Here is an 11,695-nt window from a genome sequence, read left to right on the forward strand (position 1 = left end):
CATACAATAATTTATATATATAAAGTTTATTCCGCGCAAGAAGCGGATCTTAATCTAGTATCTACTCCCTCTGTTCCTTATAGATCCATTTTTTAGAAAAAAAAATTGTTTTAAAAAGATACATTTTTTACATTTTCAAGACATTAATTAATGAAAAATTGTACTTTTCAAAAAATACAATTGTGTTTAATAAAATTTCATTGGTTAAAAGTTATTGAAAATAGCTAATTAAGGAAAACAATGTATTGGAAAATACAATTTTAAATGTTTTCTTAATAAGTGTGAAAAAACTATAACATGGATCTTTTAGGAACGGATGGAGTATTATCCATCTATCTATATATATAAAGTTTTCTTCACTCCTAGGCCATTCACATGGGATTCTATGTTACTAAGCCAGGCTCTGTGAAGCTGACATGTGTCACGGGCGTTAAACTCAGCTTTTCATTAATTCTGGTGTAGACTTCAGTTTTCATTTGTTGTAATCGTGGGCCGAATGTCGTTGTGCGGCCGTGAAGATAGAGTTCTTCCTTAACCCTAATACCGAAGAGACGATGAATTGACATCTTTCTGATATCTATCTCCGGCTGGCTAGCAGCCATTGTTTTCCGGAAGTTCGAGCAATGGGTTCCTCTGTGATTACTTCATTGTCGCTGAGCTTCAAACAAGTTCCTCCAACAGCTGTTCCTGCTTTTCTCGACTATGTTCTAAGCTCCACAGGCGTGTCTCCCTCCACCCTTTTCGAATCCCTCATCAAAGAGTTGTCTTTTCGTGCGGAGGTAATGATCTTTCTTCAATGTAGTTTCCTGTCCATGATTGGTTTTATTGAAAAGACTTCCATGTATTTTTTTGTAATAAAACACCATTAATGGCGACAAGAAATTCCCTTCTGATGATTGCAACCACATTGCTTCGTTGGTGGCTGGTATTTGTCATCTACTAAAGAGTTTTGGTTAGTTTGAAATTTTGAATTTTTGTTAGAGATTTCAAGAATTAACTAATTGAGGTTTTTGTGGTTGAGACAGGTTTTGGTACTGAAGATAATCATAATGCCTTGCAGTTGTTTGTGTGGAGAGTGTTTGTTCCACTGATGAAGATGGTTCGTGCTTATGACTTGGATATGCTTAATAAGGTGAATCTTCCTCCCCCTGCTGTCTATTGATTAAAGCCCACAAAGTCACATATCCTTGGGCTTATTTGATCATCTTCCTCCTCCTGCTGTCTATTTAATCGTTCTTTGATGTTGTGACGAAGACAAGTGCATTGGTTGTATTGGAAGTGAGTTTGGTGCCTTTTTTTACTGAGATCAGTTGGGGTATCGATAAGAATGCTTCAACACGAAGAATCAGATTTCATTAAATGAGTAGAGCTGTTGCTTCGTGACTCTTTGAGTACAAATAATATGTATGAAAACTACATTGCATCTTTTTCTGAGTCATTTCCGATTCCACTGTCGTGCCATCTCCTGAATCTGTTACTGAGCGCTGCTTTTCAAAGTCACCAAGCAGCTCGAAAGGTTGAGAATTTCGCAGCTGGTATGCTTTGCGATTTGTGTAATACCACTGAGAGGCTTTTGTCACAAAGTGTGGAGCATCGTTCATGTGCTGTTAGTTTCCTTCCCCCTGCTATTTTCAAGGCATTCTCTTCTCAGTCTTCTCTGAAGATCTCACTTCAAGGGAATGTGTACGTACTTTCAAGGTAAGGTCAATGAAACCAAAAAGTTACGCATTTAGGTTGGTTAGTTTTCTTTTAGCTTGTTTTGATTTTTAAAGCTATAAATTCCAGGAATGGCTTCAAAAAATGAATATGGGAATGCTCCAAGAAGCTGTCCTCGGTTGGATCAATAGAGGCCTTTCTTCTGGCTCTTGGACGGACGGAACAGAAAGTTATGTCTCAGAAAAAGACCCTGTCGAATTTGACTTTAGGTCCGAACACGAGTTTTGGGAAGAAATCAAGAAAGGCTTGATATGGCAAAAGTACCTGTTATTCTTACAGATTCTCTCACTTTCTACAATATGATCATCCATGAGTGTAAAGAACCTATCCTTTCAGGTTTTTGATGAGAGCTTAGTAAGGAAGCAGTCATTGCACATACTGAAATCAGTTTTATCCATAAGTGAAGTGAGTAAGACGATTTTTGAGAAGAATTGTATGGCTCTGTTGAATCTGCTTTGTTAGGATATTGTTTTGTCTCCCACTGATTCTATTGTTAGATTCTTTTTCTGAATATAAATAATATACAAAAAGTAGGGCTGATGAAATTAATTTCTCTGAAGCACTTCCTTACTAACTTCACAATGAACTAGACAAGTAAATTAAAAAATCACGAAGGATCAGTTTTTTTTTTCATTAAACAGTTGTTCTATTACTCAAGTTTGAGGTGGTCTGGGAAACCAGAACAGAATAACCAATGTAATATAATTCCCTATGGAAGGATCTCGCTATCTTAGCTAATGAATCAGACGATACATTTTCTGAAAGAGGAACAAAAACAATTGAGAACTCCGTGTATCTGTTTTTCAACTTCATAAACTCCTCCAGCTCAGTACATAAGTTCGGCCATGCTCCGGGGTCTTTGATCATCGAGATTAAGTCCTTGCAGTCGGTCCCAAAGGATTGACATGTCGATACCTCGAGCATACATTCCATTGCCCAGGATAAAGCCTCCAGTTCTGAATGCAATGGTGAGATTCTTCGGCGTTAATTCCTTGCGCCCAATAGTTGCATCACTCCTCTAGAGTTTATCCATGTCCATCCATAGCCACTAAAAATTGTGTCATGTGTCCATGATCCATCTATCATGCATATCTCTGATATTGGAGCTCTTTCTGGATTTTGTGCTTCCACCACTTCCTCTTGTCTTTGATTTGCTTCAAACCAAGCATGGCATTCTGATTCAGCGTGTCTAACAGTTTCCAAAGGGTCCATGTCTATCCCTCTAAAGAGTTTATTGTTCCTTGCTTTCCAGATATACCATATGATCCAAGGATATGGGTCTTTGTCCAATTTTGGATCTTCAATATCATTCTTTCGCCAGAAGAGGTAATATATATATGTGAAATGGCTTCCACTTGGAAATAGTGTTGGCCGTGTTGGGGTTCCCGCATGTGCCCAAGTCTGTATAGCTGGAGGGCATTCAAAGATGGCATGATTTATAGTTTCATAATCTGCACCATAACAAGGACAATGGTTGGCGCATCTCATATGACGATGATTCAGATTACTTGTTACTGCTAACTGGCCAGATAATATCTGCCGAATGAGATGTCTGATTTTCGGAGAAGCTTTTATTTTCCAAGCAAAGGCTTGGAGCTTTGTAATACAAGGTTCATGCGCCTCCAATGTTTCCTCCTTAAGCAAGTTAGTTGCCACCCACTAACTTGACTTGACAGTGTACATCCCATTCTTCGTATAGCTCCAACAATATCCATCCTGATGATAATCTTGGCTTATGGCCAGTGATTGAATCAATGGGATGTCATCCTGATGGACATAGTTTTACAGCATCTCAGTATTCCATCTCTCTGGGTTTCCAATCATCAGATCACTTACTGGCATCATAGGATGAAGTACCAGTGCAACTGGTCTAGCTGGTCTTGCTGGTATCGTTGGGACCCAAAGATCTTCCCAAATCCTAATCTTATTGCCAGAGTGTACCTTTTGTCTAATTCCCATTGTTATTAATGGTTTTGCATTCAATATACTCCTCCACCCATAGGAGGGGTTGTTCACCTCGTTTAGTCGCAACGGCGAGCTACATCGGAAATATCGTCCGCTCAGAACTCTTGCCAATAATGAATTTGGAAATTGTACTAACTGCCATAACTGATTCCCAAGTATTGCAAGGTTAAATTCATGAATCATCATGAATCCTATTCCTCCTTTATCTCCTGATTTGTAGAGTTTCTCCCACTTTACCCCGTGAATTCCTCTTTTAGGAGGATTTGAGCTCCACCAGAACTGTGCAATGACACTAGCTAAATTCTCACAAGTCTCTAAAGGTAGAAGGAGGGTTGACATTACATACGTGGGTAGATCCATCAGTATAGACTTTATGAGTACTTCCTCTCCTCCCCTTGATAAACATCTTCCGATCCAGTCATTAACACAGCTTTGTAGTCGCTTTTTCAGAAAGGCAAAGAGCTTTATCTTTGAACCGCTAATATCTTCAGGGATACCAAGATAGGAACCAATCCCTCCCTGATTTGCAATTCCAATTGAAGTTTTTAAAGTATCCTTGACATGTCCAGGTATTCTCTTACCAAAGAGTAAGGATGATTTTTCAAAATTAATGCATTTTCCAGAAGCTTTTCCATAGGTCCCAAGTGCTTTCATAATTTCATCGCATTCACGTGGCTCCGCTTTACAGAAGAACAAGCTATCATCAGCAAAGAGAAGGTGGGATACCGGAGGGCTAGCGCGTGATACGTGCATCCCCGTTATCTTTCCTTGATTCTCAGCATGGTTTAGAAGGCTAATAAGTGATTCCGTGCATAAGATGAATATGAAAGGAGACAAAGGATCTCCCTGTCGCAGACCCCGTTTGGGGGTTATATTTCCTCTTGGCTGGCCATTGAATAAGACATGTGATGTGATTCTGGATAACACAAAGGAATGGAATCATGAACCTGGAGAGCTTGTAGCTGAGGATGCAACAAGAAGAATTCATTGTTCGAGATGGAAGCACTATCATCTTTATACCTCAACCACCATCCAAGACATTCTAAGTTCAAGCTGATCAACAACTAAGCAAGTAGATTGAGTGTGCTCTTTTCCTAACCTTTGGTTTTGTTCCATTGGGTTTTCCAAAAGAAGGTTTTTAACAAGGCCACAAGTTACTTCAAATCACTTGGTTGTTGATCTTGGTCCAAGAATATCGTTATCTATCTTATGTTATTTTTATTTCTAAGTTTATGTTATGTTTTTCTTCATTTTCGAAAACTCTAGTCTTTGGTCTTTGTTGTATTTTTGAGAGGACCCTGTCTTTACTCCTCTTGCATTTTCGAAAGCTTGTCCATGTACAAGTCTCTCCCTTTATAAACCTGGTCGAAATCTAATAAGAGGACTCCAATTTTTTTATCAAAACCTTTGTTTTCTCTTTTCTTCTTGCTTGTCGAGTTGATTGAGTATTGGTGTGTAATATCCAACTTCTGGTGTGTAATATCCAGAGACTAAGGGCTCTAGTTTGGTGTGTCATATCCGATATATTGCCTAGGAGTATCAAGGAGCCTTTCCGCAGCCTCTTTTGTCACCATTCGATCCACATGCCTTGAGAAACTTGAGTCTTTTGATTCGTTTCTGCAAGGATTATCCCATCTGTTCTAGAGCATCATCCTAGGATCTCATTAAGTGGTATCAGAGTAACTCTGGAAGGGAAGTGTTTGATTTCTATCTGTTTTGGATTTGATCTCTTCATATTCTATTGTGATTTTGATCGATCTGTGTTTCTTGTGTAGAAATCTATCGAAATAGGTTTCATTGATCTTGATTCTAAAACTAGACTGTTCGGAGTCTTTGTGAGAAAGTTACTGATTTCTTTTAATCTGAACCTGTTTAGTGTTTGTAGAAGACGATCTGTGTGTTTGACGTTGAGACCTGATAGTACTAAATACTTTGATCACGTTTTGGGTTTCAGACTGTTCACATCCTTGATCAGAAAGCCATTGATTTGTTTGCTTGATCTGTTTCTGATTTTGTTAAATTGAATCGATTTGTTTCTGTTGTTGTGAATCTGTTCTATTCAGATTTTTTTTTTTTAAATCCAAGATTGAAACTGAACCTGATTTCGTGATCTCTCTCTGTTCTGTTTTGAAATCAAACTGATCTGTTTCTGCTTTGTTAAGATTGATCGATTGGTGTTTTTTTTGTTTCTGATTATCAGCCTGTTCCTGATTATCAATCTGTTTTGTTTCTGGTTTAAGTTTGATTTTCGTTTTGAATCTGTTTTATTTGTTGTTCACTTGCTTCTGGATTCGAAAATCAATTATCATACTATCTTGTTCAATTGTTTGTGTTCTGTTTTGTTGTCTACTTGTTGCTGAATTCGAAAATCAACCAAACTGTTGTTTATTGCAATTCTGAGTATTATGTTTATGTTTGCAAGTTGATTAATTGTTTTTCTGTAAGAAACTTTTACTGGTTGTGTTCTTCTTGTGTCTCAGGAGCCATGGAAAGAGATCAAGAAGGAAGAATCAACACTGCTAGGACTGCTTCTTTGCAGAAGATAATGAAATTCAGAATGGAAAGTCAGCAGAAACATGAACTTATGCAGAAAAGGATGAGGCAGAGATCATCAATGAAAAATCAAAATCTTGAGCCTAAACCACCAGATTATTTTCAATACAGATCAAGCAAGCATAAGAGGATTAAAAAAGAAGAGGCAGATCATGGAGAGCAACATATCAAGCCATCAGCCAACACATGGAGCAGACCACATCAATCTTCTCTCATTCCTAAATCAAATTTTCTTTATTCTGATTATACACCAGTTACTGATGTTCAACTCTATGCTTTTTCAGGAAAAAGCGACTATCTAGAGTAGGAAAGAACCATGGACAAGTGGCTCTGTTACAACAGAATCCTAAAGAAGGAAAGATTAGCTTTTGCAATTCCTCGACTCACAAGAAGAGCTTATAAGTGGTGGTTGCAAGAAGAAGATGATCGCAAATTCTACAAAGAACCAGCTATCATCACTTTGGAAAATCTGAAGTTGCTACTAAGGAGTAAGTATGCATCCAAAGGCCACACTTCTCTGAAATCTCCAATGAAGGCCACATCTAGTGAGACAGTAACCTGTTACGGAAAAGAGAAAACAGTCTCTAAGCCATCTATGGATGATCAACGATTCTGTTTCAGTAAAGAAGAAAAGGAGGAGTTGTTACAAGTAATTAAAAATGTGAAGAAACAACTCAGGAAGACCAGTGCAACAAATCCTTCCTTAGAAACACAGAACCAAGAGCCATTCAAAGCTGTATATGTGCTAGTTATTTATAATCATTTTATGGATTTACATTGATTATGACAAATATAATAACTATACTGTAAAATAAAAATAATTTTAAAATTAAATTTGAAATTTTGCTTTTGAAAAAGGTATTCAAAAAGGTATTTTTGTGATGGTCTAACAAAATACTAACTTTTACCTGAATAAAGTGAATCCAATCAATTATATTTATAAACTAGATGATGGCCGGCACATTTGTGCGGACTAATATACATCAAACTAATTCAAATTTTAACATAATTTTTAATTTCAATCTAAATTAGTCAATTAGTTTTAAATATTAAATTAAACATAAGATATAATTTATCTTTTTTTATTACATCGCATCACATATAATAGTTTGTTACTTGAAAAATCTTTTATTTATTATATCACTAAACCACACACGTAAAAGTATATTATCATAATAACCTAATAAAATTTTATAAATATTTTAAAATAACTTCAAAGATAAATCTACAAAAGAAACCACAATTACCAATTATCACAGAAAGCTATGAAATCAAACCTCTCTTCGTCAAAGTCTTAATTGTATTTATGAATTGTATTTATGAATTTCCTTTTTCGGAGTTTATAGTTACACTTATTATCCATAATAATTAAAAAAATATTTTTATTTAACTAAAATTTTATAAACTAAAAGTGATATATTATATATGTCTAGTAAAAATTGAATTTTTTAGTTATAATGGCGAGATATTGTATTCTTTAGACTCAGATTTTTTATTGGTAAAATGATTCGGTGACATAAAAGAGAAAAATCTTTCTTTTAAATATGATAGATAAAAAGTTAAACTACTTAATATTACTGAAGTAAACATAAGATGAACAAAACTATAAAACTATTGCAATAATTTGATAATACTTGTTAATAATAATTATCTCTGAATATAATGAAAAAATTTATTAAATAATCATTAAAAATGTTTAAAAACTAACAATTCAAAACTTTTTTTATTAAAAATAATGACTCATGTGAAAATAAGCTTCTAAAAATAATAAAATATGAAAATAAGTAAAACAACCTAAAATCATAGAGAACATGACAAGTAAGCAAAATTAAAATTACCACCTAAAATTATTTAAAAGTATAAAAAATAAATAAAATTATCAATTAAAATGATGAAGAACATGAAAAATAAATAAATAACCTATATTATGGAGAATATGACAAATAAGCAAAACTAAAATCACTAAAACATAAAAATAAACAAATTATCTAAAATTATGAAAAATATAAAAATAAACAATAAGCAATGGCAAATTAAAAAAAGGGCAAATCTCCAAAATAACACTTTTCTAAGTTTATGTCACAAAAATAGCCATCAAAAACTAAAATGACCAAAATAGCATTTTCTGTTTTAAAAAATTTAATTTTTTTTTATTTTGCAAATTTGAAATCTTATCCCAAAACCCCACTCCCCAACTCTAAACCCTAAAACCTAAACTCTAAACCATAAACCCTAAACTCTAAACCCTAAACTCCACCCCTTAACTCTAAACCCTAAACTCCACCCATAAACTCTAAACTCTAAGCCCTAAATCATAAACCCCACCCCTTAACTCTAAACCTTAATGTCTAAATTAATTTACCGTTGGGGTATAAGTGTATATTTATCTCTTTTAATAAAACATTAAGTGCTATTTTAGTCATTTTTATTTTTAAAAGCTATATTTGTGACAAAAACTTGTTTAGTGGTATCCTGGTCATTTTCTCCAAACAAAATCACATAATATTGTGGAGAAGAAAACAAGTAATCAAAATCACTTTCAAAAATAATAGTATAGAAGCAAAGATATGATGACGTGTAAGTAAAGAATAACACGCAGCGTAATAGAGAAGGACAAAAGTGGGAAAGTAAAAGGCACATGTCGAGCTCAGGTGTCTGGTTAACACGTATTACTTCTTCTGTGCTCTCCACGCGCCTCCTTCTTTTCCCACACGCCCTCCTCCTCCTCCTCCTCCTCCTCTCTATCTTATTTCATTTTCGCTTCGCTTCCTCCTAAATTCCTCAAACCCTCTCTTTAAATTCTCTTCTAGCTTTTGTTTTCTGACTCATATCGAATCCTGATCGCCTAACGAGTTATTGAAGGAAAATTTTTATGGTAATACTTCACTGTTATTTACTTATTTTGATTTGACATGAATATGATGAGACATAGAGAATCTAAAAGCACCTTCTTGAGTTTCATACAGTTTTTGTTTTTCGTCTCCACAAGCTTAAAGGTTGACTTTGACTCTCAGAATCTCCTTCTTTCCTAAAATCAAGAAGACGGGATCGAAAACTCCTTCCACATCCGATGATGATCCACATGCTTCTGTTGATCAAAGGTGTCAACTTTAGGATGACTGATTATAATCTGTTGATTGATTTTTATCTTTCTTTTATAAAAAAAATGTTCCATATTCGGCTATAGCAGGTCTAGAAAAGGCAAAGTACCCAAAAGGATAAACAAGGCTGTTAGGGAGAGGCTTAAACGCGAGCACTTGAATGAGCTTTTCATTGAGTTAGCCGATACACTTGGTAAAAATTTCACATTTTTCTCTATAGATTTGAATGAAAAATTGCTTGAGTTGAGAGGCTGTTATCTTGCATATACAAGTGTTAGTATGGTGATGTTACCCATTGTGATATCTTCTTCTTTTTTTTACCCATTGTGATATCTAATCTGAAACGTTTTCTCTTTTCTCAGAAATGAATCAGCAGAACAGTGGGAAAGCCTCCATACTGTGTGAAGCTACTAAGTTTTTGAAGGACGTGTTTGGTCAAATTGAGTCCCTTAGAAAGGAGCAAACTGCTCTCCTCTCTGAATCTAACTACGTACGCCACTTTCCTTTAAAACACCATGTTCTCCTCTTCCTTGAAACAATGTTTGTCTCAATGGTTTAATAATTGTTTTGTGATGGAAACTGTGGGCGTATGTAGTTAACCACAGAGAAGAATGAACTCAAGGAAGAAACATCAGTACTTGAGACCGAGATCTCAAGACTACATTCCGAGATAGAAGCAAGAGTGAACCAGTCAAAACCTGACTTGAACACGTCCCCTGCGCCTGACTGCCTGAGTACCATCATCAACAGTATCCCCAACTTGCATCTCAGTGTTCAGGACTCCCTATTTTCCAAGGAGCCGGCTTTCAACAATCTTCTGCAACTCCTCCTGGTGCCACGGTTATTGTCCTTCCAATGCATCCTGATCTCCAGACACAAGATACTTCAGACTTGACAGGGCACCTGCAGACACAAGCGCCAACGGTGATGTATAATAGCTCAAGTGTGAGTAAGCCATGTCCAAGGTATGCTAGCGCGGCTGACTCATGGCCTTCTCGGCTACTTGGAGAGCGACTGAGAGTTAGCGAATGAGTCTTAGGCGGGAAACAGAGACAAAGGCAACTTGTGAAGAGCCCTTGGGTTTTGGTATGTAGCACATCCTCTAGTGTCCTTGTGGGTTTGGCTTTAGCCATAACTTGTTTTGTGGTGGTTTGTTTATAGGATCAAAAAAATTGTGGTCCTTTGAGAAAAATAACGAAAATAATTGGCTCTAACCCATGTCAGTTTCTTGTCCCAAGATACAAAAAGACTGTGTTACAAAAAAAAAAAAACAAAAGACCACTATGATAAATAACTTTACCGTATTCCCAGTGTTTATATCTATAATTTTATTTGTAAAGTCAATTTTCTATGTGATGTGCTCAGGACGACGGATAATTATATAGACACCTTAATGAAATAAAGAGTATGTTACCAATTAAAGACACATTTCTGTCTTTTTGACAATATAAGACACTTCTCACTGGAGTAGCATATTCCCGATTCCCAAAGTAATTTTCGGACTAAAATGCCCTCTGCTTGACAAAAGAGACATGTTTTTTTTTTTTTTTGATTCGGTTGAACTAGTGGGATCATAGCCTTTTCCTATAACTTTAGTTTTTTTTGTACGAGTTATGAAGGTACGTGAGAATTAATTATGACTACAAGTTTAAAATTAAAAAAAAGATCCAATGGCTGAAAAAGCACGATTGTCATAAAAAAAATGAAAGCACGTACAAAAATAAAAGAGAGTGTGTGTAGACATTGACTCTTTTTATATTTAGCAAAAGAGTATTTTATACTAAAACTAACTTTTTAAAATTCCCAACATATTATACGTGTCATTATTTTATATCCTACTATATAAATAAATATATAAACACTTAAAATAAATTATTAAATTATTAAATTTTTTCTTTTTATTTTGATATCCATATGTATATATTTATTTTAATATTTATAAAAATCAAATTTAAATTTCATACTGTGTATTTTGATATTTGTGGACACAATTTTGTGGATATATTTTTGATGGACACATTTGAGATAGTCGTGGACTTGTGCTTTGTGGATAGCGTTTTGGTATTTTGTAGATACATTTTCGATGGACAAATTCAAAATATCCACTAATATGGAAGAGAGCTAGAGACATTTAGTGTACAAAATTTTATGGACAAGATTTTATGGACAAAAATCTCAATCTTTCAAATTTTATGTACAAAATTTTGTGGACAAAGTTTGTAGACAAATCATACAAAGGTTCAAAGCACTGGTCCAATTCGACGCCTTTAAAAGAGACCTTAACAAATTGATAGAAACTTGTAAGACTTAATGACTACTTCAAGCTGAACCTAAAGGATGTTCCAGCATCTAAAGTCCAA

General features: G+C 35.1%; 2 protein-coding genes across 7 annotated transcripts; both read left to right on the forward strand.

Moving 5' to 3' along the window:
* The first annotated feature begins 431 nt into the window (after nucleotides 1-431).
* LOC106327461 lies at nucleotides 432-2,197 on the forward strand. 6 transcript variants are annotated; one of them, XM_013765622.1, is made up of 5 exons: nucleotides 432-779; nucleotides 880-952; nucleotides 1,026-1,132; nucleotides 1,255-1,698; nucleotides 1,786-2,197. In XM_013765622.1, the coding sequence occupies exons 1-4, from the start codon at nucleotides 624-626 to the stop codon at nucleotides 1,357-1,359; spliced, it is 441 nt and encodes a 146-aa protein (XP_013621076.1). In that variant the 5' UTR covers nucleotides 432-623; the 3' UTR covers nucleotides 1,360-1,698; nucleotides 1,786-2,197. The 6 variants fall into 6 exon arrangements, 1 of the variants encoding a protein (XP_013621076.1); XR_001267450.1 differs by having other exon boundaries at nucleotides 440-779; nucleotides 1,061-1,698; XR_001267453.1 differs by lacking the exon at nucleotides 880-952 and having other exon boundaries at nucleotides 442-779.
* A 4,353-nt stretch (nucleotides 2,198-6,550) lies between these two features.
* LOC106334813 (transcription factor bHLH47-like) lies at nucleotides 6,551-10,549 on the forward strand. Its single transcript, XM_013773192.1, is given in 6 exon segments — nucleotides 6,551-6,883; nucleotides 9,229-9,335; nucleotides 9,425-9,528; nucleotides 9,698-9,825; nucleotides 9,931-10,056; nucleotides 10,059-10,549. Coding segments are annotated over 6 exon segments (1,107 nt in total). The 3' UTR covers nucleotides 10,368-10,549.
* Nucleotides 10,550-11,695: the final 1,146 nt, after the last annotated feature.

Source organism: Brassica oleracea, chromosome C1 (assembly GCF_000695525.1).
Source record: "Brassica oleracea var. oleracea cultivar TO1000 chromosome C1, BOL, whole genome shotgun sequence".
NCBI lineage: Eukaryota > Viridiplantae > Streptophyta > Magnoliopsida > Brassicales > Brassicaceae > Brassica > Brassica oleracea.

What these genes read in the sequence shown, in the direction of transcription:
- LOC106327461 (XM_013765622.1), top strand. Translation starts at nt 624, where the DNA reads ATGGGTTCCTCTGTGATTACTTCATTGTCGCTGAGCTTCAAACAAGTT. An exon ending in AGTTGTCTTTTCGTGCGGAG is followed by an intron (nt 780 to 879) that starts GTAATGATCTTT and finishes AATGGCGACAAG; the next exon opens with AAATTCCCTTCTGATGATTG. An exon ending in ACTTGGATATGCTTAATAAG is followed by an intron (nt 1,133 to 1,254) that starts GTGAATCTTCCT and finishes GTTGTGACGAAG; the next exon opens with ACAAGTGCATTGGTTGTATT.